Source organism: Lampetra planeri, chromosome 51 (assembly GCF_965212315.1).
Source record: "Lampetra planeri chromosome 51, kcLamPlan1.2.h2, whole genome shotgun sequence".
Taxonomy (NCBI): Eukaryota; Metazoa; Chordata; class Hyperoartia; order Petromyzontiformes; family Petromyzontidae; genus Lampetra; species Lampetra planeri.
Genome location: NC_136157.1, coordinates 8,637,736 through 8,665,246, shown reverse-complemented (window position 1 = coordinate 8,665,246; position 27,511 = coordinate 8,637,736). Strand labels below are relative to the sequence as shown.

Genomic DNA, 27,511 nt, shown 5'->3' with positions numbered 1-27,511 from the left:
AGCAGCCAAGAGCTAGTGCCTATGGCTAGACATAGGGTTAGTGCTAGTGGCTAGCATGAGAGTTATGGCTAGCAGCCAAGAGCTAGCAGCGAGACTTCGGGTCAGTGCTAGTGGCTAGGATGTGAGCTATGACTAGCAGATAAGAACTAGTGGCTCTGGCTAAACTTAAAGCTAGTGCTAGAGGCTTGGGGTTGGGAATTGGGCTCCTGCTATGGGGCGATAGATGGAACAGCTGGTCAGCAGAGACCAGGATGGTGGGAGGTGAGTCGGGGTGAGGGGTGGTGAGGCGTGGTAGGGTGGGGTGGGGTGTGGTGTGGTGAGGTGGCATGTGAGGGGTGATGAGGTGTGGTGAGGCGTGGTGGGGTGAGACGTGGTGAGGTGTGGTGAGGAGTGATGAGGTGTGGTGAGGCGTGGTGAGGTGTGGTGAGGGGTGATGAGGTGTGGTGAGGGGTGGTGAGGTGTGGTGAGGGGTGGTGAGGTGTGGTGAGGTGTGGTGTGGTGAGGGGTGATGAGGTGGGGTGTGGTGAGGTGTGGTGGGGTGAGGGGTGGTGAGGTGTGGTGAAGAGTGATGAGGTGTGGTGAGGGGTGGTGAGGTGTGGTGAGGGGTGGTGAGGTGTGGTGAGGCGTGGTGGGGTGAGGAGTGATGAGGTGTGGTGAGGTGTGGTGGGGTGAGGAGTGATGAGGTGTGGTGAGGTGTGGTGTGGTGAGGAGTGATGAGGTGGGGTGTGGTAGAGGCGTGGTGGGGTGGGGTGAGCCGTGCTGCGTGAGCTTCGTCTGTGGTGGCGGCGGTCGCTGATGTCACGGTGCAGGAGGAAATCGCGCGCCAAGGCCGACACGCCCCGGACTGTGCGTAGCGAGAGAGATGCGTGAGTGATGGGTGTGTGTGTGGTGTGTGAGGTGTGTGTGGTGTGTGTGTGAGGTGTGTGGTGTGTGTGTGGGGTGTGTGTGTGGTGTGTGTGTGAAGTGTGTGGTGTGTGTGGTGTGTGTGTGTGGTGTGTGAAGTGTGTAAGGTGTGTGTGAGGTGTGTGTGTGAGCTGTGTGTGGTGTGTGAGGTGTGTGTGTGGTGTGTGTGTGTGGTGTGAGGTGTGTGGTGTGAGGTGTGTGTGTGTGAGCTGTGTGTGGTGTGTGTTTGGTATGTGTGTTTGGTATGTGTGTGTGGTGTGAGGTGTGTGTGGTGAGGTGTGTGTGTGAGGTGTGTGAGGTGTGTGTGTGGTGTGTGTGTGTGTGAGGTGTGTGTGTGAGGTGTGTGTGTGAGGTGTGTGTGGTGTGTGTGTGAGGTGTATGAGGTGTGTGTGTGGTGTGTGTGGTGTGTGGTGTGTGTGTGAGGTGTGTGAGGTGTGTGTGAGGTGTGTGTGTGTGAGGTGTGTGTGTGGTGTGTGTGAGGTGTGTGTGTGGTGTGTGTGTGGAGTGTGTGAGGTGTGTGTGAGGTGTGTAAGGTGTGTGTGTGAGGTGTGTGTGTGAGTTGTGTGTGTGTGAGGTGTGTGTGGTGTGTGTGTGTGTGAGTGTGGTGTGAGTGATAGGTGTGTGAGGTGTGTGTGAGGTGTGTGTGTGTGGTGTGTGTGAGGTGTGTGTGTGTGGTCTGTGTGAAGTGTGTGAGGTGTGTGTGAGGTTTGTGTGTGAGGTGTGTGTGGTGTGTGTGGTGTGTGTGTGTGTGAGGTGTGGTGTGTGAGTGATGTGTGTGTGTCTTCGTGTTGTGTGTGAATGCACTAGTTGTGTGCTTTATTGTGTCTCTGTGTTGTGTGTGTGCGTGCTCTAGATCTGTGATGTTTGTGATGTGTGTGTGATGAGTGTTATGATGATGTACGCTGTGTGTGACGTGCCCTAGAGTGTTTATTGTGTCTCTGTGTTGTGTGTGTGTGCACTGGATGTGTGTTTTATTGTGTCTCTGTGTTGTGTGTGCACTGGTTGTGTGTTTTATTGTGTCTCTGTGTTGTGCGTGCGTGTCCTGCGTGCACGGCCCCAGATTATATAACGTGGGGCGGCTGCGATGCCAACATCAGCGGAGGAAATCTGCCAAGTTCACGCCCGCGTCTGGCTTGCGGGTCACGCGAGCTCGAGTTTGTGGTTTGGCACGCGCGAGGTGTGTGTCTGTGTGTGTGTGTCTGTGTGTGTGTGTCTGTGTGTGTGTCTGTGTGTGTGTCTGTGTGTGTGTCTGTGTGTGTGTGTATCTGTGTGTGTGTGTCTGTGTGTGTGTCTGTGTGTGTATGTGTGTGTGTGTATCTGTGTGTGTGTGTCTGTGTATCTGTGTGTGTGAGGTGTGTGTCTGTGTGTGTGTCTGTGTGTGTGTGTCTGTGTGTGTGTGTGTCTGTCTGTGTGTGTGTCTGTGTGTGTGTCTGTGTGTGTATGTGTGTGTGTGTATCTGTGTGTGTGTCTGTGTGTGTGTCTGTGTGTGTATGTGTGTGTGTGTATCTGTGTGTGTGTGTCTGTGTATCTGTGTGTGTGAGGTGTGTGTCTGTGTGTGTGTCTGTGTGTGTGTGTCTGTGTGTGTGTGTGTCTGTCTGTGTGTGTGTGTCTGTGTGTGTGTCTGTGTGTGTGTCTGTGTGTGTGTCTGTGTGTGTGAGGTGTGTGTATGTGTGTGTGTGTATCTGTGTGTGTGTGTCTGTGTGTGTATCTGTGTGTGTGTCTGTGTGTGTGTCTGTGTGTGTGAGGTGTGTGTATATGTGTGTGTGTGTATCTGTGTGTGTGTGTCTGTGTGTGTATCTGTGTGTGTGTCTGTGTGTGTGTCTGTGTATGTGTCTGTGTGTGTGTATGTGTGTGTGTCTGTGTGTGTGAGGTGTGTGTATGTGTGTGTGTGTATCTGTGTGTGTGTGTCTGTGTGTGTATCTGTGTGTGTGTGAGGTATGTGTGTGTCTGTGTGTGTATCTGTGTGTGTGTGTGAGGTGTGTGGGGGGGGGGATCAGCTGTCGTGTGTCAGGGATGTGTGTGCATGTCTGTCTGTCTGTGAGATGGTGGTAACCGTGTGTGTGTATTTGTGTGCCTGTGGGAATGTGATTGTGTGTCTCTGTGGAGGAGGCTCGTGAAGGACGCTACTGGGCAGTTGGAGGCAATCGCCCTCCAGCAACAACGGAGGGCGGAGGTGCGACGCTCACAACAACGAGCGGAGCGTCGGGCGGATAAAGCACAGCAAGTTGGCACAGTAGGGGGCATAGGCGGTGCATCGGCCACTCATCTCGGTCATTTGACCCCTGGCACCTGCTGGGTCTGCCCCATGACCTTCTTCCAGCGGGCGTTCGACACTTCACGTGGCCTCAACGTGCACCTAGCCTGGCACGAGCGCCGTGGTGACGTCACCGCCACTTAGTGGCGAATGGCGGGTGTTGTTGTTGTATCTGTGTGTGTTAAGTGTGTCATATGTTGTGTTTCAAGTCTGTGTGTGTGATAATTGTGATGTCTATGCGAGTGTGTGAGATGTATCAGTGTGCGTGAGTGAGTGTTGTGTGTGATGGTGTCTGTGAGATTGTGATGGCTGTCATTGTGTGTGTGTCTGTATGTGTCTGTGCGTGGGGAGCGGTGGTGTAGCGGTTAGCGCGCTGCGCTACGAACCCGGCGACCCAAGTTCGATTCCCGCTCACGGCCAACACCAGTGGCGATTATCTGAACCGGTCCTGGGCCTCCTCCCCTAGGTTGACTGAGCCTTAAATGAGTACCTGATGCGATGTGTAAAAACATTGCCACTAGGGAGACAAAGGCGGCCGGGCGTGGTGCTGGCCAACCACCCCCTCGTGTGGCGTTCCAGCCTTCATAGGTGCTCGCTAACAGCACTTGCCCCAACAGTCTGTTAAGGCCATACGGGGGATCTTTGTCTTTGTGTATTTATGTGTGTGTGGTGTGTGTTGATGATCCGTGTGCTGTGTGTCACGTGTCTGGGGAGCTGTCGTATCTCAATTGGCGTGCGTCCAGATTGGGTCAATTCAACAGTGGATTGCTCAGGGCTGCATTGGATGTATGTTGAACTTTCTTTCGCACCGTACGTAGACAACCGTGAATGACAAGAGAAGGATGCGGTTGGAACTGTTGCCTGTCCTGGATGTCGCACCCCCAAACAATACAACACACCTCACTCACAAAGACAAAGATCCCCCGTATAGCCTTAACAGACGTTTGGGTCAAGTGCTGTAAGCGAGCACCTATGAAGGCCGGCACAGGGTGAGTGGCCAGCACCACGTCCGGCAACCTTTTAAGGCCGAGTCAATCTAGGGGAGGTCCAGGACCGGTTCAAATTCGCCACTGTTATTTGATCGTGATCGGGAATCGAACTCGGGTGATCGGGTTCGTAACAAAGTGCGCTAACCACTGTGCTCCGCACATATACACTTGTAGGGATGCTGAACTTCTTTCGCACCGTACGTAATCAACCGTGCTAATCGGAGGTGTAGTACACACACGTGGTACACACACACACACGGTACACAGACATGGTACACACACACGGTACACACGTGGTACACACGTGGTATACACATTCACGTGGTACGGATACACACACACACGGTACACACGGACACACACACACGTGGTACACACACACACACGTTGTTCACACAACTTCCCGTGCGTCACCGCTCCCTGGCGCGTTTCAACAATCATCAGGCGCGTGCGGCGCGCAGCCACCTCCGTCAGCCGAGTCGGTCGCAGTTCAACCGAGAACAACAATATTGACAAACGCGACGTTAGCTTCTTATTTATTTCGTGTGTTTGGTTGCTGCCCGGGCCTCTGAAGGCGTCCGTCAAAGACGCCAGCCTGAGTTGGAAACCGCGACCCGGGCCCACCACCGCCAAGGGTGACGGGAGGTCACGGCAGGGCAGGCGGCACCACTCGACGGCTGCAGGGATGAGGGGGGGGCTGCACCACCACCCAACATCACCCCCCCCCCTCCAAATAAAACCTCCTAAGTAACCCCCCCTGTCTAACTCCCCCCCCCCCTCTAAGTCCCCCCTCCCTCCAATTCCCCCCTCCAATTCCAAGTCCCCCCCCAACAATGCGAGAGGGCGACAGCCCCCCGCGCCACTCACTTGTGAAAGAGCAGCAGCATGGACAGCGTGGTCCCGTCCATGGTCCTGTCCGTGGTCCTGTCCGTGGTGCTGTCCACCGCATTCGCGTTGCCCCCCGCGGGGGGGCTCTTGCGAGGCGCGGCGGACGCGCGTGGAGACCCCGGGGGCGATGGGACGACGATGAGGCCTGGGCCACGTGGGCCACGTGGGCTACCGAGGCCACCGAGGCCACGTGGGCTACCTGGGCCACGTGGGCTACCTGGGTCACGTGGGCCACCGAGGCCACGTGGGCCACCGGGCCGCTCCGAACGCGGCACCGCAGGAGGACTCCAGCCGCTCGGCGGCCAATCGGGAGGCGTCGCGGGCTGCAGCGAGCGGCGAGAGGGGCACGCCTCGGGCGAGAACGGGGACCACAGCATCGGTTCGGGGGACGGCGAGGGGGTCGGCGAGGGGACCGCGTGGTCCCCGTCGACGGGATCGGGGCAGACTCCCACCGCGGGCGATCTCCTCCGAGTCCCGTCGGCCTCGGTGGCCCTGTTGCTGTTGTTGATGATGGAGTTGATGAGGACATTGTCAGATCGGAACCGCAGCGCGGTGGGTGACCCGAGCGCGTTGCTTCTCCACTGCTGGTCGGTGTTCCCGTTGCTGTGGTCGTCTTCCGTGCCGCTGCTGCTGCTGCTGCCACCGCTGTTGTTGCGTAGCCGTCGCGAGGAGAGAGATGTCTCCAGCGACCTGAGAGACATCTCTCCAATCCTTCGCGGTGCCTCTCCCCAGAGCGAGATTCTGCTGCTGCTGCTGCTGCTGTGTTGTTGTTGATGATGCGGCCGATGTTGTTGTTGTTGACAATGATGGGAGGGAATCTGTGGGTCATGCTGTCTTGCCTGTGGCAACCTGCCGGCGGAGAATGTGTTCTCACGGCGATGATCTTCAAATCTCACGCTGATGATCTCAGGACTCCACAGCAACAATATCGGAAGCCGTCTCGCCGAAAAAATTGCTCCACTTAAAAACCGCTGCGGCTCTCGATGAACGAACGAATGAATGAAACTCCAAAAGCCTCTCAAAGTCGTGGCTCTGACGCCGCGCTGCGGCCGCGAGAGAGTGCGAGACGAGGATTCGAGAGCCTCGGATATAGAGGCGATAATCTACCGCCGGCTCGGCCAATCGGCGCCGAGCAGAGCGGAGCCTCGGTAAGGAGGAGCCACGCGCTGATGCTGCTGCTGCTGCTCCTGTTGTTGTTGCTACAGCTGCTGCTGCTGCTGATGATGATGCTCCTAGGGGAGGTGCTAGCAGCCACAACAACACCGCCTCCTTACCTCACCCCATAAATCATCCCTCCTCCTCCTCGTCTCCTGCTCTTCCTTCACTCCATCCCTTCAACTCTTCCTCCTCCATCCCTCCCTCGCTCCCGTCTCTCCCCTCCACCCCTCCCTCGCTCCCGTCTCTCCCTCCACCCCTCCCTCGCTCCCGTCTCTCCCTCCACCCCTCCCTCGCTCCCGTCTCTCCCTCCACCCCTCCCTCGATCCCGTCTCTCCCTCCACCCCTCCCTCGCTCCCGTCTCTCCCTCCACCCCTCCCTCGCTCCCGTCTCTCCCTCCACCCCTCCCTCGCTCCCGTCTCTCCCTCCACCCCTCCCTCGCTCCCGTCACTCCCTCCACCCCTCCCTCGCTCCCGTCTCTCCCTCCACCCCTCCCTCGCTCCCGTCTCTCCCTCCACCCCTCCCTCGCTCCCGTCTCTCCCTCCACCCCTCCCTCGATCCCGTCTCTCCCTCCACCCCTCCCTCGCTCCCGTCTCTCCCTCCACCCCTCCCTCGATCCCGTCTCTCCCTCCACCCCTCCCTCGCTCCCGTCTCTCCCTCCACCCCTCCCTCGCTCCCGTCTCTTTTTTTTTACGATCAGTGGAAACAAGAAGATGCTCGGTGTATTCGGCACTTTGTTTCGGTCATCATTTCGTAATTTTTTTTTTTTAAACTGGGCTTTATGTAGCCCTCGCTCGCTCTTTCGCTCACTCTCTCGCTCGCTCGCTCTCTCGCTCTCTCTCTCACTCGCTCTCTCTCTCGCTCGTTCTGTCTCTCCCTCCACCCCTCCCTCGCTCCCGTCTCTCCCTCCACCCCTCCCTCGATCCCGTCTCTCCCTCCACCCCTCCCTCGATCCCGTCTCTCCCTCCACCCCTCCCTCGCTCCCGTCTCTCCCTCCACCCCTCCCTCGATCCCGTCTCTCCCTCCACCCCTCCCTCGCTCCCGTCTCTCCCTCCACCCCTCCCTCGCTCCCGTCTCTCCCTCCACCCCACCCTCGCTCCCGTCTCTCCCTCCACCCCTCCCTCGCTCCCGTCTCTCCCTCCACCCCTCCCTCGCTCCCGTCTCTCCCTCCACCCCTCCCTCGCTCCCGTCTCTCCCTCCACCCCTCCCTCGCTCCCGTCTCTCCCTCCACCCCACCCTCGCTCCCGTCTCTCCCTCCACCCCTCCCTCGCTCCCGTCTCTCCCTCCACCCCTCCCTCGCTCCCGTCTCTCCCTCCACCCCTCCCTCGCTCCCGTCTCTCCCTCCACCCCTCCCTCGCTCCCGTCTCTCCCTCCACCCCTCCCTCGCTCCCGTCTCTCCCTCCACCCCACCCTCGCTCCCGTCTCTCCCTCCCACCCCTCCCTCGCTCCCGTCTCTTTTTTGTTATGAAACAAACACACTTTTAATCCGATTGTTAATCATTTGTATTCGCACAACCATAATAATGATCGTGTATATTACTCGTCACATCTAGTCATCATCCACCAATCACCACAATCATCATCGTCGACTTTATTTATTTGTTTAACCAGGGTGAGAACTCAAGAGACCAGGAGAGAGTCAAATTTGCGACAGCGACCTGCATCACCAAAATGACAATCAAAACAACACCAACAGTGGCAGCAACGAAGCAAACAGAAACGCAATCGTCCACAAGCTCTCACGATCGTCAGCTCCCTCCATCCCTCCCTCGCTCCCATCTCTCCCTCCCATTGCTCCCTCCAACATTTCTTAAACGTGATTATTCTTTGGTTCTTTCGGTAAAGTCACGTATAAAGATAAAATAATAAATTAAATAATAGCATACTACGACGTTTCGATTGCAACACAAGCAATCATCATCAGGTATAAAATAAATAGCAACAAAATCTAACCAGAAATTTTTTTGTTGCTATTTCTTTTATACCTGATGATGATTGCTTGTGTTGCAATCGAAACGTCGTAATATGCTATTATTTAATTTATTATTTTATCTTTATACGTGACTTTACCGAAAAAAACAAAGAATAATTCCTGCAGTCACGAAAGCTCCAAAATTAAGATTCTTAAAAGTGAGTTTAACATTGACTGTCAAACCCCCCCCCGCCCTTTAAATGAGGTCACCCGCGTCCATTGCTCGCCTCCGTCGGATCTCTCCATCACTCCAACTCTGCATCGTTCTACGATTTAACTTCCCACTGCCCCCTCCCTCCCTCCCCCGTCTCCTCCCTTCCTCACTCCACCCAGTGCCACCCCCCGCCTCTCGCGTGATGTTCAACAACAGCAGTCTCCCCCCGCCACAGGGGAAGAAGCGGTGAGGAACGTCACGTGACATTGCGGTGGGGAGACATCATCGCGTGCACCCCGTGTCGCCCCCCCCCCCCGTGTCACCCCCCCCCCCGTGTCGCACCCCCCCCCGTGTCGCCCCCCCCCGTGTCGCCCCCCCCCCCGTGTCGCCCCCCCCCCCGTGTCGCCCCCCCCCCCGTGTCACCCCCCCCCCGTGTCGCACCCCCCCCCGTGTCGCCCCCCCCCCGTGTCGCCCCCCCCCCCGTGTCGCCCCCCCCCCCCCCGTGTCGCACCCCCCCCCCCCCCGTGTCACCCCCCCCCCGTGTCGCACCCCCCCCCCGTGTCGCCCCCCCCCGTGTCGCCCCCCCCCCCGTGTCGCCCCCCCCCCCCGTGTCGCCCCCCCCCCCCGTGTCGCCCCCCCCCCCCCCCCGTGTCGCACCCCCCCCCCCCCCGTGTCACCCCCCCCCCGTGTCGCACCCCCCCCCCGTGTCGCCCCCCCCCGTGTCGCCCCCCCCCCCGTGTCGCCCCCCCCCCCCCGTGTCGCCCCCCCCCCCCGTGACTCCCAGAGTCTCTCTCGATGTCTCCCCGACCCAGTGCCGGATTATCCCAGTAACACGAGTAGCTACACACGCTACGGGCCCCGCACTTTCAAGGGCCCCCGCGCTAAATGATTTCAAGCTATCAATTCCGATTCAGTGATTCTGCACTTGCTCTATTACTATAGGGCTATACCGCCTTCAACTTTTATGAATTTAATTTTTATTTTACTTTTATTAATTTTAATGTTTTACCTACGTGACTTTACCGAAAAAAACTAAGAATATGAACGACTGTGTGTTTAAGGTTAGCGATCTGTCGTATTATCTGGCTGTATAACAAAGAAAAAATACAATTACTTTCCTGTGCAAGTCAAAACATTGTCTTTTCATATTTACGTTGTTTTTTTTTATTTAGGGCCCCTTTATGCTCCAGGTCCCGCACTAAATTCATCCGGCACTGCGCCCCCCCCCCCCCCTCGTGTCTCCCCACTGAGTCCCCGCGGCTCCACTGAGGTCACGGGAACGCGTGCAGACGACTCACATCAGTCACGCGGAGCGACTGGCATCGCACATCAGGGCAGACGTGTCTGCCTGATGAGTCAGCCCGACAGACAGCGACACGGCCTGACTATACTGGTAGGAACCTCCTGGTTACACCAGCCCCACAGGGGATTAGTGTGTCCGTCCGTCCGTCGTGAATCCAAAAATGGGAGGGGTGTGGCTGGGTGGGGAGGGGGGGGTGGGGCTGGGTGGGAGGGGTGGGGCTGGGCGGGGAGGGGCTGGTCACCCCGTGGTGCCCTTATAAAACTCAACGTTTAACCTACTCACGCCGGTTTGTGCCCGCCCTCACAGTCGGGCGTATTTGCGGAATACACCACGCCGCCGTTGACCCTGGCCATTGACCGAGCAACCCAACGTTCCTACCAGCTCCCTCCGCAGGAGGAATGTGTTAGCAGCCTCACATGCCGGACAGACGCAACTCCTGACTGACTGCCCGACAGCACAACAAACACACAAAGACAAAGATCCCCCGTCTAGACTTGACAGACTGTTGGGGCAAGTGCTGTTAGCGAGCACCTATGAAGGCTGGCACGAGCTACGAACCCGACCACCCGAGTTCGATTCCCGCCCACGGCCACCAACATCAGTGACGATGATATATTAACCCGTCCTGGTTGCCTCCTCTAGGTCGACTCAGCCTCAAATGACCGCCTGGTAGCGCTGCGTAAGTGAACATCGCCTGCCCACGTTAGCTGCGCGCTAACGGCACTTGCCCCGACAGTCCGTCGGAGGCTACACGGGGGATCTTTGTCTTTGTCGGGCGTGAGCCCTGCGTGTGCGTTCGCCCAAGAGGCGTGGGCCTTTGCGTGCTTGGGTGAGCTTGCGTGTACCGATATAGTTAAGTGCGTGGGTGTGCATTTGGAATTGCGTGTGTTGGAATGTGTTTGTGTATTTTCTGACGCTGTTGCGCGTGTGTGTATTGTGTGTGTATTGTGTGTGTATTGTGTGTGTATTGGCACTCTCACGTTGTGTATGGTGTGTGTGTGTGGTGTGTGTAGTGACAGATACATCCATTGTACTCACTTTGTGCGCGTGTGCTGTGTGTTGTTACGTAAGCCTGTGTGTGTGTTGGCTTGTGTCTGGAATGTAGGAGAAGCAGTAGCGGTTAGCAAGCGCCCTGCGCTACGAACCCGGCCACCCGAGTTCGATCTGAACCGGTTCTGGGCCTCGTCTAGGTCGCCTCAGCCTCAAACGAGTACCTGGTGCGATGTGTAAAAAATAAACATTGTCACGAGGAAGACAAAGACGTCCGGGCATGGTGTTGTCCAGCCGCACAGGTGCTCGCGAACAAGCACTTGCCCCAACAGTCTGTTGAGTCTACACGGGGGATCTTTGTATGTGTGTGTACGCTCCCAGCACTCCCACACACACAATAGCACGATCGTGCATTGCGCAAGCACGCTTCGCAAGCCACAGACACTACACGACCCGGCAGGCACTTAGGCTGGCACCGCCCTTGAATGTAAACACCACTGCTCCATCACCTCTATTCGTGTTCCACATCTCACGCCGATAACTGCAACAGCAGCAACAACAACAACCAGCAGTGACCCCTCCCCCCTCGAAGTCTGGTCTGATTATCGCCCCCACTTCCCCCTCCCCCGTCTCCCCACCAACCCCCGCCCCCCATTCACAAATTCTGTCATTAAATGACCTCGTGACCCAAATCATCCGGCCTGCATGCATCCGCGCAGGAATTTGAAACCTCTGAGCGATCGCTTGGATGGGTGACCCCCCATCCAGGCATCACCCGGCACACCACATCCGGTATGCCCCTCGCTACGGCTGCGACCTCTACCAGTCTACCAGTTCTGTTGCTTGTAGTCACTTTAAGATGTTTTCTTGTTCATGTTTTTGTTTGTTGCGGTTGCACCCGATTCAAGAGCCGCATGGCTCACAGGGCTATACCTCACAAATTAACTGAATTTTAACCTCCTTGCGAGTAAGTCAGCAGGCGTCATCGTGTGCACAGCACAACGGCGGTGGGGTAAAGTGTGGGTACACCCCACAATGTTCAGAGGCGTCTGGCACACGTGGCAGAGTTGGGCCAAAGTGTCCTCGACTAGACGAGAGAATTCTCTCTCGACAACCCCCCCATCCAGTGGAGGAGGCCCCTTCCGCCAGCAGTGGCACGAGCAGGGTTATTGCAAATCTGCGCCTTTAGCTTTTGTAGACATGGGAGGGGGAGAGAGAGAGAGAAAGTCGGAGGCGGGTCGTCATTTTTGAGGTCCAAATCCCAGACCGCAGAGCGCACTTAGTATACCCGGTGCGTGAAGGAGGAGGAGGAGAGTGGGAGGAGGCGGAGAGGTGGTGGGGTGATGGGGGTATGGATTGTGGGGAAGTTGTTGAGCTCTCGGCGGGGACATCGTGTTCCTGATTCCCCCCCCCCATCCCCCCTCCCCCCTCCCCCAGCACAATGAAGCGGCTGTAGGCACGATGTTCTTCAGCTGGGTCTGGCACGAGATGCGCGCGCGCGCGTGCGTGTGTGTGTGTCTGTCACTCAGCCAGGCGATGCCTGACAAACAAAGGGAGAGACACGGGCGGGCAGATAGACGGACAAGCTGAATAGATAAACAGACGGAAAGGCAGGGACAAGACAGAGATTCAGGCAGGCGCGCACTTGGACAGACGGACAGGAAGGCGCGTCCAAGCATGCAGACAGGCATACACGTACAGCCAGACAGAGAAACAGGCATAGAGTCAGACAGGCAGGCCAGGGTGTGTGTTCCGTCGTTGGCTGAGTGTGCGTACGGAAACTGCAGAGCACACGTGAGTGCACAATAGGTCACGTCAGGTCTCGAAGACACTGAACATTCACGACTCACAGGGCCGAGACCCATTTCACCACCACCACCAACCCCCCCTCCTCCTCCACCTCCTTCTCCACGCTGCTGTTCTGCAGCGGCGGAATAAGTTCAGCACCGAATATTTGTGAGCTCCCGGCACACCGCATTCACGGTACCTCTCGCTACAGACTGCGGCTGCTACAATTCACGTGGTACATCTGACTTACGACGGCAAGGCGGGAAACATTAATTGAAAAAATGTTTAAGCCCCGAATTTGTACTATTCGCAATGCATATCCGCCAACCAACAACAAAACATCCGATGTTCGGATATTTTCGAAGAGAGATGCAGACGGGACAGGGATATCGTGAGATGAGCGAGATGTAGGTATGCCACAGGGCACCGCGGTGGTTAGGAGATGTTAACTACCACGCCTGGTATACAGGAGGTCGTGGGTTCGATCCCGCCGCTGACGATGCCTGCTGCTGTATATTTGGAGTTTGTGTGTGTCTCTCTCTCATCATCATCATCACGGTGGCTAGGAGATGTTAACTACCACGCCTGGTATACAGGAGGTCGTGGGTTCGATCCCGACTCTGATGCCTGCTGCTGTACATTTGGAGTTTGCGTCTCTCTCTCTCATCATCATCATCACGGTGGCTGGGAGATGTTAACTACCTCGTCTGGTATACAGGAGGTCGTGGGTTCGATCCCGACTCTGATGCCTGCTGCTGTACATTTGGAGTTTGCGTGTCTCTCTCCCCGTGTTCGCGTGGATTTTGGTCCGGGTCCTCCGGTTTTCCCCTCCACATTTAGAAACACGCGTCTAGAGTATTTGCCTACTGCTATAAATTTCCACGTGATGTTGGCATGGCGCTTATGAAAAAGAGCTGTGTGAGCTCAGTAGGCCTTTCTTGGTCAAATAAAAAGTAAAAAAATTAAGTCGTGAGATGAGAGATACAGACACGATAGGTGAAGTCGCCTTGATTGAAGTTAAGTGTCTCGTTGAGTTCGTTCGGATTTGAATTCGAGATTACATTTGGTTTGACCGCAATTTGTTTTTATATTCTCATTAAATATGCGACCCCTTGGGTTGCTTGGGTCTCTCTACACTTGCGCTTACGCCAGGGATCACTTGGGGTCACTCGGGGTCACTCGGGGTCACTCGGGGTCACTCGACGGAAAGCAGTGGTGACACACGCGCCGAGGTGACACAGTCGAGTGACACAGTCGAGTGACACAGCAGTGGCACACACACGAGTTACTACACATTGGAGTTACACAGGAGTGAAACACTCAGGAGTGACACAGTCGAGTGACACAGCAATGAAACACTCAGGAGTGACGCACCCACGTGACACATCAGTGGCACACACACAGAGTAAAACACAGTATTGACACCAACGGGTGTGACACGCGCAGTGGCACAGACAGCTGTGGCACAACTGTTGTGGCACAACAGTTGTGGCACAACTGTTGTGGCAACAAACGTCGTTATTTATTAATGTTTTATTTCTATTATTATTTCTAGTATTTTTAATATTTATTTATTATTGTTTTTTTTTTGCCTACGTGACTTTACCGAAAAAACCTAAGAGTATGTGGCACAACAGTTGCGGCACAATTCTAGATTTGAAGCTTTCGTGACTGCAAGGATTCATACTCTTAGTTCTTTCGGTAAAGTCACGTAGGTAAAAAATGAAATTAAAATTAATAAAAATAAAACAATAAAATCACTATACTCTTAGTTCTTTCGGTAAAGTCACGTAGGTAAAAATGAAATTAAAATTAATAAAAATAAAACAATTATTAATTTAAATTTCATTTTTTACCTACGTGACTTTTCCGAAAGAACTAAGAGTAAGTTGCGGCACAACATTGCCACGCACAATCGCAACGGTCGGCTACGCACGGTGCGAAGTTCAACATTGCATGACATCGTGGCGGCCGCGAAACACAACAGCTGACACGCGCACAGATGTGCCAGGTAAACAAAGAGGACTTCAGCAAGTAAACACGGCACGGAATGGGAAGAGAACATCTGGCCCCGCCCCCCTCTTCACCGGGGGGAGGGGAGGGGGCCAGGTGAGGGGGCCAGGTGAGGGGGCCAGGTGAGGGGGCCAGGTGAGGGGGCCAGGTGAGGGGGCCAGGTGAGGGGGCCAGGTGAGGGGGCCAGGTGAGGGGGCCAGGTGAGGGGGCCAGGTGAGGGGGCCAGGTGAGGGGGCCAGGTGAGGGGGCCAGGTGAGGGGGCCAGGTGAGGGGGCCAGGTGAGGGGGCCAGGTGAGGGGGCCAGGTGAGGGGGCCAGGTGAGGGGGCCAGGTGAGGGGGCCAGGTGAGGGGGCCAGGTGAGGGGTGGTGGCTACGCAGCCCTGGGGTTGGTGGATCAGACGCGGATGTTGGTAGGACACGCCCTGCCCCCGGGGGGGGGAGGGCGTTGACAAGGAGGAGGCACGGCCAAGTGTGGGCTCGTCGTCATCTGTACGGCACGGAGCGTTGTTGTTGTGTTTGTTGTGGTTGTTGTGGTTGTTGTGGTTGTTGTGGTTGTTGTGGTTGTCGTTGTTGTGTTTGTTGTGGTTGTTGTTGTGATTGTTGTGGTTGTTGTGGTTGTTGTGGTTGTCGTGGTTGTTGTTGTAGTTGTTGTCGTTGTTGTGGTTATTGTGGTTGTTGTTGTTGTGGTTGTCGTGGTTGTTATTGTGGTTGTGGTTGTTGTGGTTGTTGTGGTTGTCGTGGTTGTTGTCGTTGTTGTTGTTGTCGTTGTTGTGGTTGTCGTTGTTATTGTGGTGGTTATTGTGGTTGTTGTAGTTTTCATTGTTGTGGTTGTTGTTGTGGTTGTGGTTGTTGTGGTTGTTGTCGTTGTTGTGGTTGGCGTTGTTGTGGTTGTTGTTGTGGTTGTTGTTGTCGTTGTTGTGGTTGTTGTGGTTGTTGTTGTTGTGGTTGTTGTGGTTGTTGTGGTTGTTATTGTGGTTGTTGTGGTTGTCGTTGTTGTGGTTGTTGTGGTTGTCATTGTTGTCATTGTTGTGGTTCTCTTTGTTGTGGTTGTTGTGGTTGTCGTGGTTGTTGTTGTAGTTGTTGACGTTGTTGTTGTTGTGGTTGTTGTTGTGGTTGTGATTGTTGTGGTTGTTGTTGTTGTGGTAGTTGTGGTTGTTGTTGTGGTTGTTGTGGTTGTTGTTGGTGCCACTTCGAGCAAGGCGTGGGGTTGTCTCCGCGTGCTCCGTGCGGGTTCCTCCTCCCCACGTGATTAATGAACGCGACTTTGTCATTCATCCGTGTGAAAACGTCTTACATTAAACACATCTTACATAAGCACATCCTACATAAGCACATCTTACATTTTTCTTGGTTCTTTCGGTAAAGTCACGTAGAAGGGACTTTACCGAAAGAACCAAGAATACGAATCCCTGCAGTCACGAAAGCTTTAAATCAAAATTTACATCTTACATTAAACACATCTTACATTACAGACATCTTACATTTAAAACGTCTCACAAACAACAACAACAACAACACCGCGATGCAGCAGCAAGTCTAACGACTCTGCGTGCCCCCGCAGGGTAAGTAAACAAGATACCGTCCATAACGTAGCCACACGTGGCTCTCGCTCGCGGTACAAATTGTCCATCTCACCTGTCCCTCCTCCCCCCACTCCCAGCCTCTCACCTGGCCCCTTCCCTCGCTAGGGGGATGAGGAGGGAGGAGGAGGGGGGTTCAGGTGAGCTGATGCAGGGCACCTGTGGACAATGCGTTCCTCACGCAGGAATGCAACGAACAAACTCGCTCCTACCACGTGATCCTCGCACGCTTCGGACTCGGAGGCGTGTTCGCTCAGTCACGCACACTGCAACAACAACAACTACTGCAACAACAACAACAACTACTACAACGACGAGAAACAACCTTGTGCCAGGCTAGGTGCAATTAGATAAGGAGGTCACGCGACAGATCTCCATGCAGGTGTGGTGAAACCAAACCTGTAAACCCCTTATCAGTGCCCTACCTTATTACACACCAATTAATACCTTTTTGATCACCCCGTGCCACTTATACATCTCAAAGTGAATCCTACAAAGTTCCATCACAAGGGAGAAACACAAACAAATAGACAATGTTTTTTTGCCCCGTATTTAAACGGCTGTACGCCGTGTGGACCTGAAAACTCAATTTCCCTGTTACAAGAACGCGGGGTGATAAACCGTGTGGGTTGACAGCTTTGGTGAAACAAAGGAATTGGTGGTGATGCTGCTGCTGCTGCTACGTATAGGCAGTGGCACCCAACTAACATCATAGCAACTCGACACGGCGGTTAAAAACACCGAGAGAGGTCTACAGTTTCAACCTTCGACGTTTCGGGTAATGGCCCTTATCCATTGCAGGTGTTGTGGGTAATCTGATTGAGATGATCGGCAAATGAAATAGGCACGCACACGGAAATACGAAGATCCCCCCATAGCCTTAACAGACAGTTTGATACGTCGGCTATAGCGACCAATATCATCCATAATTGAGTGTTTTTTGGGGTTAAATCGCGTCACTATATCAATGTGTCGTTAAAACCCGCCACCACCTGATACAGCCAATGAATAAGGGTTGTCACGTAAACAGAACGTGGCCAATTCGTTACTCGTACAGCACACCGGTGTGTTGGAGAGCAGATCCAAACCTGATATTTACGCGATCTAAACCCCCCCAAAAAACCTGGCCTTAGACTGTTGGGGCAAGTGCTGTTAGCGAGCACCACACACAAACACACACATACAAAGACAAAGATCCCCCGTATAGCCTTAACATACTGTAGGGGCAAGTGCTGTTAGCGAGCACCTATAAAAGCCGGCACGACACACGAGGGGGTGGGTGGCCAACACCACGCCCGACCGCCTTTATCTCCCCAGTGGCGATGTTTACACACCGCACCAGGTACTCATTTGAGGCTGAGTCGACCTAGGGGACGCCCAGGACCGGTTCAGATAATCGTCACCGGTGTTGGCCGTGAGCGGGTAATCGAACCCGGGTCGCCAGGTTCGTAGCGCAGCGCTAACCGCTACACCACCGCTCCCCACACACAACACGCTCGTCCGCATTTGTCTTCCCAATGCTGATGTGTACACACTGCGCCGGGTTACTCCATTAATGCCGTTTCAGATATTCACCACCAATGTTAGCCTCGAGCGGAAATCAAACTCCGGTCACCGGGTTCGTAGCGCAGTGCGCTAACCACACGCACGCACACAGACAAAGACAAAGGTCACCCGTATAGCCTTAACAGACTGTTTGGGGCAAGTGCTGTTAGCGAGTAGCAGCACCTATGAAGGCCGACACGGCACACGAGGGGGTGGGTGGCCAGCATCACACCTGGCCGCCTTTGTCTCTCCAGTGGCGATGTGGCTGAGTCGACCTAGGGGAGGCCCAGGACCGGTGCAGATAATCGTCACCGGTATTGACCGTGAGCGGGTAATTGAACTCGGGTCGCCGGGTTCGTAGCGGGTCGCGCTAACCGCTACACCACCGCTCCACACGCACGGGCACACAGACCACAACAACAACAACAGCAGCAGCAGCAGTCGCCATTCGCCACGTAGTGACGTTGGCGTCAACACAGAGCTTGTGCTGGACTAAGATGCACTTTGCACTTTGAGGCCAAGTGAAGCCTCGCTTGCGAGGAGGTCACGGGACGGAGCCAGATGTTGCGGGTCGACTGCCCGAGATGACTGCCACACGTGAAACTTCTTGGACCTGTGCTCCCTGCCCTACAAACTCGCCGCTCCTCCGCCCCACGCTGTTGTTGGAGGGCGACTGCCTCCAACTGCCCAGTAGCGGCGGCGTCCTTGACGAGCCTCCTCCTCCTGGAGTGAGAGAATTGAACGATGCCAAGCCCTACCGGCAAAGTGACGATGACGTCCTCATGTGTAACCTTCATCAGCTGGGCGAGAGCAGCCACGCCGTGGGATTGAGTGGGGTCCTAGATGTACACGCGGCACCGCAGTGGATACATGGCTGCTGCGAATTACTTTACAGATGACAAGTCAAAGGTCAGTGGGAAGATCAGCTGCACGGTAGGTCCCAGTGTCAAGGACACGGGCCCGCATTTGCTGTTCCATCGTTATGTAGTCCAGCAGATGCCCTTGCTTGGATCCGGCGTGCATCCATGATATTGTGTGGATGTTCTGATGCCGGTGACTGCAAGCCCATGTGGCTGCACTAGAAATAAAATAGAAGCCTCCTGCCGTTGTTATTTAGCTGATCTGATCCTGGCCCATGCCTTCCAATCACTCTGGCCTATGTGCGTGTGTCATTACCCAATCGGGTGTTAGAGTTACCTAACAAGATGACTATCGCGAAGGGCCGCTTTGGCCAGCACCTGGGACAGGAGGTCATGAAAGGCATCTGAATGATCAGCCTTGCCTGCATCCCTCCACCGAAGGTCAACTTCCGAAGGTCAACTTCGGTGGGGGTGTAATCCGCCTCCACCATTCCTCCCCTCCCCATGATGGGGAGGCGAGCCCACAACAGCCTGGGACTCACAGCTCACACACAGACACGTGTACACATACATACACGTGTACACACACAGACACGTGTACACACGGACACGTGTACACACACAGACACGTGTACACACACGGACACGTATACACACACAGACACGTGTACACACACAGACACGTGTACACACACGGACACGTATACACACACAGCCACGTGTACACACGGACACGTGTACACACGGATACGTGTACACACACAGCCACGTGTACACACGGACACGTGTACACACGGATACGTGTACACACGGACACGTGTACACACAGACACGTGTACACACGGGCGTTGCGCCGAGCTCACACGCCTCTCCTCCCACTCTCTCCGTGCCTCTGAAGGGAGTGAACTTCACGCCTCCGCAGAGATTTAGGGCCCCTAATTAAAATGTTCCCTCGACCGCAACGCTTACGGGGAACACCCCCACGTGTCCCAATGCGATTCACAACTCGAATTCTCATCTAATTATGTAATTGTATTGAGCGCCTTCCCTCCGGGAGATTTGTTGACGCAATTTCACAACAACGGTGACGGGAGTGGAATGATTTAGATGGGGCACATCGGCGCAGTGCTCACGAGGAATTGAGGAATGAATGAGTGACACTGATGGTTGGAGGGGTAACGGAGCAGCCGCGGTTGGTCTACGAGCGGCCGGAGATGAGAAATGATTTTTTGCTCATTAAAAAATACTTGAAATTGTTTGGTTGTGTTTAAAAAAAAAACACGCATTAAAACGTAATGAGTCTTTCAACGCGAACGAAGATAACATTTAAAATTTGTTCGAGGCGGCTGTGAAGGCGTCCGAGTTTAGAGATCTTCCCCATCCCCCCCCCCCACCAGCTCGTCGCGATCGGCTTCCAGCATTGCTGCCACGCCGCCGTTTGAGAGCCAATTCGGGGCGATGACGAACACGCCCATGGCCGTGTAACGAGACGATGTCACAACGCGGGCTTGCACCGTGCAAATAAAGCAGCTCACGGCCTTTGGCAGTGTCAAAGGAGTTGTTTAGTGTGGACATGAGGGTCATGGGGACAGCGTTTGAGTGCTTTGTTGTTTTGTTTCGGATTTGTTATGCATGCCTACCGTGGGTAGATAAGACCGTTGTATAACTTTCACGGGGAGGCCATTAACACGACGAGGTTTTTCATCATTAGAACACCGTCTTTTCAGAGGGCACTCACAACAGGTCCCGAACATGGTGGGCACGTCCATAACCGGCTCAGATGTTCGCCGCTTTTTTTTAAATCAAGTCGTGTGAGCGGGAATCGAACTCGGGTGGCCGGTTTCGTAGGCGCAGCGCGCTAACCACTGCGCCACCGCTCGCCACTCCGACCATCACAATGACACACATGGGAGCCCCGGGCCCTGTATAGGGCGATCTGAATTTATATTAATGAATGAATAGTCGATACAGTCATGAATGACACTATGAGACCTCCTTTACCAGTGGCAAAATATAGTAGTAGGTTCTTACCCTTTAAACTGGGGTGTGGACCAATCAACTTCAAGGACAGTGCATATCATTATCAGAGTTGTTTCTTTTTGCTTGCATTTTGACTGCTTGTGTTGTGGTTATTGCAAACATGATCCCTTATATAAAGGTGTCAGTTTTGTACCAGTTTAAAGGGTAAAAACCTACTACTAAGTCATGAATGAATGAATTGTCGATACACTTGGGCCAAGACCCCCACCCCGGCCGGCCCAGGATAGGCCAGCGGGGCTGGGTCACTCGGCTGGCCTCGGAACGCCTGGGAATTCCCCCAGGAAGAGCTACGAGTCTGTGTATAGGAGTGTAGTGTATAGTGTAGTGTAGTAGTGTATAGTGTAGTGTAGTAGTGTATAGTGTAGTGTAGTAGTGTATAGTGTAGTGTAGTAGTGTATAGTGTAGTGTAGTAGTGTATAATGTAGTAGTGTATAGTGTAGTGCAGTAGTGTATAGTGTAGTAGTGTATAGTGTAGTGCAGTAGTGTATAGTGTAGTAGTGTATAGTGTAGTGTAGTAGTGTATAGTGTAGTAGTGTAGTGTAGTAGTGTATAGTGTAGTGTAGTAGTGTATAGTGTAGTAGTGTAGTGTAGTAGTGTATAGTGTAGTGTATAGTGTAGTAGTGTATAGTGTAGTAGTGTATAGTGTAGTGTAGTAGTGTAGTGTATAGTGTAGTGTATAGTAGTGTATCGTGTAGTAATGTAAAGAAAGCTGTCTCTGGTGTGGACCAATCAGTTTCAAAGACAATGCATCATCATAAACTACCAGTGCATTTTTCGATTTAAAGCCTGCTGCTATGTACAAGCTGCTTGTGTCCCCTGAGCGTCTGCTGGGCTCAACCCTTGACACAAACAAGGCGGTGACGTCATTCGCGGTTTTGCTGACTCATCACCCACAGGGACGAGTTGCTACTGGACAGCAACACGCCAGGAGCCGCCTTTGTCTCCCTCGCGGGCGATGTTTACACATCGCGACACAGGCACTCATTTAAGGCTGAGTCGACGTTCAGATGGTCGTCACCGCTCCCCAATAGCACACAACAACAACAACCGCCGTGACGTCACAACGGCTCCTGTGCCATGCTAGGTGCACTTTTGAAATACAAAGACCCCCCTCCCCCCCGTGTAGACTGTCGGGGCAAGAGTGCGTTCTCACACAAAGACAAAGATCCCCCGTACAGCCTGGACAGACTGTAGGGGCAAGTGCTGTTAGCGAGCACCTATGAAGGCCGGAACGGTACACGAGGGGGTGGGTGGCCAGCACCACGCCCGACCGCCTTTGTCTCCCTAGTGGCAATGTTTACACACTGCACCAGGTACTCATTTGAGGCTGAGTCGACCTAGGGGATGCCCGGGACCGGTTCAGATAATTGTCACTGATGTTGGCAGTGAGCGGGAATCGAACCCGTGTCGCCGGGTTCATAGCGCAGCGCGCTAACCGCTACACACACGCAACACACACACAGACACACACACAGACACACGCAGACACACACAGTCACACGCGCCCGGCGGCGCCACAGCGCCACCTGGCGGTCACGAGACGCAACTACGCAGCAGGGGCACGGCTCGCAATGCCACGCAGAGGGACAGGGACAGCGACCAGGCACACACGTTTGGGATGTACGGATGAAACGCGCTTCACAAAAACGAACTACAGCAAACCCTTGTTAATTAGACACATACGGGGCTCTGGTCTTGCCGAATTATCCGATGTTCCGAAATATGTACAATGGTATTCGCCCAGTGCCCTCCTGCCCAAATTAACAAAACAAACACAAAATCCAAATTTGTTTTCCAAAACTCTTCACGAGGTATTGACACACACACCCTGCATCGATTCTATCCGAAACTTTGGATTTGTCTCGCAGGCCTAGGGGTTGTCTAAAGTGACCGGCGGTCTGCACCGACACTCACCACGTGTGCCGCCACTCGCACGAGTCCTTGTTTAGGTCGTGCCACCAGTGCCGGATTATCCCAGTAGCAACACATTCCTGCGGAGGGAGCTGGTAGGAACGTTGGGTTGCTCGGTCAATGGCCAGGGTCAACGGCGGCGTGGTGTATTCCGCAAATATGCCCGACTGTGAGGACGGGCACAAGCCGGCGTGAGTAGGTTAAACGTTGAGTTTTATAAGGGCACCACGGGGTGACCAGCCCCTCCCCACCCAGCCCCACCCCTCCTTCCCACCCCCCACCCAGCCCCACCCTCCCCACCCAGCCCCTCCCCACCCTCCTCACCCAGCCCCTCCCCACCCTCCTCACCCAGCCCCTCCCCACCCTCCCCACCCAGCCCCTCCTCACCCTCTCCTCCCCACTCAGCCCCACCCTCCTCACCCAGTGATCCTGCACTTGCTCTATCACTATAGTACTATACCGCCTTCAACTTTTATGAACGACTGGGTGTTTAAGGTTAGCGATTTGTCGTATTATTTGGCTGTACAGCAAATGAAAAAATACAATTACTTGACTATGAAAGTTTAACTTTTTTAATTTTTACTTTTTTTAGGGCCCCTTTATAACACAACATGCTCCAGGCCCTGCACAAGCTTCATCTGGTACTGCGTGGCAAGCGACGTCACTCCTCATGCACGCCCGGAATTGAACCATTCGGCACGGCAATTCGGCTCCTGGCGAATTACGAATACACCGTGTGTAGCTGTGTATATACACACGCCGAAAGAGCGGCCGTGCCGAAATTATCCCCAATTATGAATTATCAAATACCGAAATAACGAGGTTTTACTGTTCTATTATTTATTTCAAACACACGTGCTCGCTGACACAAAGACACAGATCCCCCGTGTAGCCTTAACAGGCTGTTGGGGAAAGTGCTGTTCGCGAGTAGCGGCACCTATGAAGGCCGGAACGGTACACGAGGGGGTGGGTGGCCAGCACCACGCCCGACCGCCTTTGTCTCCCCAGTGGCGATGTTTACACACCGCACCAGGTACTTATTTCAGGCTGAGTCGACCTAGGGGAGGTCCAGGACCGGTTCAGATAATCCATCACCGGTGTTGGCCGTGAGCGGGAATCGAACCCGGGTCGCCGGGTTCGTAGCGCTAACCGCTACACTACATGTGTGTGTGTGTGTATTTGACACACACACATGTTACCTGACACACACACGCATGTTACCTGACACACACACACTCACTGACACAGGCAGGTGCGAGCTCAATCCGCTATCCGCGTGATTCATAAACTTGGCACGATGCCCCGAGTCGCGGGTAACCCGGGGGGAGAGCGACGTGGGGAGGGGGGATGGGGGGGGGGCTCACACGATACATACGTATAGGGGTTTGATGAAACAAAGTGAGTTGTAACTTAATGCGCCACTGCTCAATTTGTGTTTTCGATTATTTACCTTCGAAAACAATCCACCCACCGAAAGGACATCTCGCACCACGAGGAGTTGCGTGCACCCCAGGCTAAGAAGAAGATGAACCACTGCACTAAAGTGTCGTTTGTATTGGATCATGGGTTTGTGTGTAATTACGGTAAATATACGTTCTCATTGTTTAAACATTTTCACATTTTTGGGGGGGGGCTAAGCATGAATGTGATGATGGCGCGTTGAGTGGCAGATTTGTGCCGGAAAGCGGCCACGCGATTTAAACAAATATCTACAATAACCTCGATGACACAATCACGACTCATAGGGGGTCCCCGTTACGGCCAGACGGACGGACATGATAACGGATAAACGCTTTTCAATCTCACTTAGAAAGCGTCAACAACATCAACAACAACAGCAGCAGTGATAATAATTCGCTTTGCTCAGTCAGGCGAGCCTCACCGAGTCTCAGGGACTCTTTCCAGGAGGGTCTTGCTGTACCGGAATAGTTTGGCTGATCTGCAGGAATGATACTACCGGGAGAGAGGGGAGGGGGCACCACGCACACGAGAGCGGTAACAACCCCCACACAGATAGAGTCCATTGATGTCCCTGAACCGACATCATCTGTTCCAACCACGCGACTTTTCCACGGGCTCTGCACCTGTTCCTTGCACCTGACCCGCGCGTGTGACTCTCTATCAAGGGTGGCACAGTCGGGTTTGTTTTACAATCGGGTTTTATTGTCTTTTTATATGAAACCCGATCATCTGAGATTGGGAGAAATCCGGTTTAATTGGTTCTAATTGCAGAAGCGCACTTCGCCAACTTCTCAACGATGGGCTTCGTCCATTCCAAGCTAAGGAACTCACTGGCGCCCACGATTGTGGAGGAGAAGCTCCTCGTGTTCATCTTCTTGGTTCTTTCGATAAAGTCTCGTAGAATGGAAATAATAAAATAAAATAAATAAAACATAATAAAATATAATATTACTTTATTATGTTTTATTTTAATAATAAAATAAAAAAAAACATTATAAAAAATTATATTATTTTATTATGTTTTATTTTTATTATTTTATTATTTCCATTCTACGTGACTTTACCGAAAGAACCAAGAAGATGAATCCCTGCAGTCACGAAAGCTTGAAATCGAAATTTAAGCTCGTGTTCATCAAGACCAACCTGCCCGCCGCATTCTACGACGACCCCGTGCCCGACGGCCCCGAGTACGATAGCAGCACCGACGAGGAAGCAGCCTAAGCCTTGGATCAGAGTTTCGTATTCATTAAAGCAGGTTTTAATTCCCCGAAATCGGGTTTAATTGTATTAAAGAAAAAACCCGATGCCTGCCGCTGGAAAAATCGGGTTTTTTCCACCCATGTTCTCTACACACCTGTTCTTTACACCTATCTCACGTGACTCTCTACACACCTGTTACTTACACCTGTTCCACGCGTGCGACTCTCTACACACCTGTTCCTTACACCTGTTCCACGCGTGTGACCATCTACTCACCTGTTCCTTACACCTGCCCCACGTGACTCTCTACACACGTTCCTTACACCTGCCCCACGTGACTCTCTACACAGCTGTTCCTTACACCTGCCCCACGTGACCCTCGACACACCTGTTCCTTACACCTGCCCTACGTGACTCTCTACACAGCTGTTCCTTACACCTGCCCCACGTGACCCTCGACACACCTGTTCCTTACACCTGCCCTACGTGACCCTCTACACACCTGTTCCTTACACCTGCTCCACGCGTGTGACCCTCCCCTCACCTGTCCACGTCCAAGGCTCCTCTATGGTGCTGCGCTCCTCGCACGGTCGCCCGAGCCCCTCCCCAGGGGGTCGAGAAGGAGCCCCGCTGCGAGATCTCCCCGTGCTGCAGGGACCCCGGCCGGCGACTCGCCGCTCCGAGGGGGCCGCCCGCGGGGTCACGGGGCTCCCCGGGGCCGAGTGCGTCTCGGCGCACGGCGGAGGCGGCCTCAGCAGGGACGACGTGGACGAGGTGGACACGGGGAGGGCAGCGGCCAGGGCGGGCAGGGAGATCCGGGCAGGTGGCGGCGGCGGCATCAGCAGCAGCGGGCGAGGAGGAGAGTCGTGGTAGGAGGGCAGCACCAGAGTGGGAGAGACAAAGGCGGCCCGGACAGGGGCCACCTCGGCCGCGCTGTCGCAAGTGTCTCCAGCGCGCGGCGTGGACGCGCGGGGGCTCTCGGCGCAGGAAGGGGATGACCCGGGAGGTTTGGGCGAGGTGGGTGCCCTACCCCCAGGGTCCCCGGCGTGGGGGCCGAGCCCGGGGTTGGCGAGGGGGTTACCCGGGTCTGGAGCCCGCGGCCCCGCGCGTTGGCACGGCGCCGGGAACGGGGGTCCGCCCCCCTTGCCTCGCTCCTCCAGCACGGATACCTTACGGAATCGTGGCGAGCGAGGGGGTCTGCAGGAGCCCGTCGCGGGGTCGGCCCCGCACCCCAGCGAGGAGGAGGAGGTGGTGGCGTCGTCCCTCCACTGCGCATCCACGAACTCCACGCAGGTCCAACGACCACGGCGAATCGAGGGGGTGCTCGCGGCGGCGGCTGCGTCCAGACGGACGAGGCGAAAACGGGGGCTCGGAGCGCGGCACCGCTCGGCTGGGGCGGTGGGCGAGGGGGTCCCTGGGGACCCCGCTCGCGGCGAAGGGGGTTCCACTCCGAGGGTACCGCCTGGGCTCGCCACTAACCCCGGCTGATGCTCCACGCAGGTGATCTGAAAGCCACGGCGCCGCTTTTCCGAGGACGCGGAGTCCACGAGGTGATCCATGGGGGTCCCCGCTCCCCGATTTGAGTAACGAGGGATCGGGGAGTTCTACTGGAACCCCCGGCGAGGGGGTTGGTGCCTCTGGGTATCTCTCGATGGAGGACTTCCCACCCGGCGCCGTGCTGCGACGTGTATCTGTCCCCTCGCTCAGTGAAGGGAGTGTCGCCGTGAGACCCCCGCTAAAAGGGGGTCCTCCTACCTCGGCTATTTGTAGAGCGACTCACGCCCACTTTTGACCGAGGCGAGGGGTCGAGATTCGCTACCCCCCCCCCCATCTCTCTCCCCCTCCCCCCTGCTCCCCTGAGGGTCCCATGTCGATGGAACGCGGTTCACGGAACGTCATCACGGCCATCATCACCCCTTAATCTCTGCGATATGAATATCATCATCAGCAGCAGCAACACCATCATCATCACAAGCCCTCATCTTCACTCCATAATCACACAAAACCACCACCGCCAATTATCCAAATCCATGATTACCATCAGAATACATCATCAACGTGACGCGACCCAAACACCACCCACCATCACACACATCACCATCATCAACCCACACAATCGCCACCCTCCTTCCAAACACCATCACCAAAAACCCCACCAGCACACCCCATCATCAGCACCCCCCTCCCCCTCCTCCCCCCACACCATCATCACACACCACACCCCATCATCAGCACCCCCCCCACACCATCACACACCACCATCATCAAGCGCCGTGACTCGCAGTTCGCCGCGTCACGACTCTGACTTTGTCGCGACTTTGAGGCCGCGTCCCCAAGCGAGTGAGCGCCGGCAGAGACGGCGGCCACAGCCAGAGCCCGGGGGAGGGGGCAGGGGTCGGGTAGGGGGGGGGGTGACAAGGGGATAAAGCGTTCTCTCGGAAAGAGGGGTCCATGTTGGGGACACGAGGAACCTCCGATACCCCCTCCCTCCCTGCCCCACTCAGG

At 54.8% G+C, this 27,511-nt stretch overlaps 1 protein-coding gene across 1 annotated transcript in view; it reads right to left on the bottom strand.

The window, feature by feature from the left end:
- The window catches only part of LOC144734421 (uncharacterized), a 42,290-nt gene extending 15,560 nt beyond the window's left edge, over positions 1–26,730 (bottom strand). Inside the window, 2 exon segments of the mRNA XM_078616603.1 lie at positions 25,551–25,677; positions 25,680–26,730. Coding sequence (XP_078472729.1) covers positions 25,551–25,677; positions 25,680–26,565 — 1,013 coding nt within the window. The 5' untranslated portion in view covers positions 26,566–26,730.
- Positions 26,731–27,511: the final 781 nt, after the last annotated feature.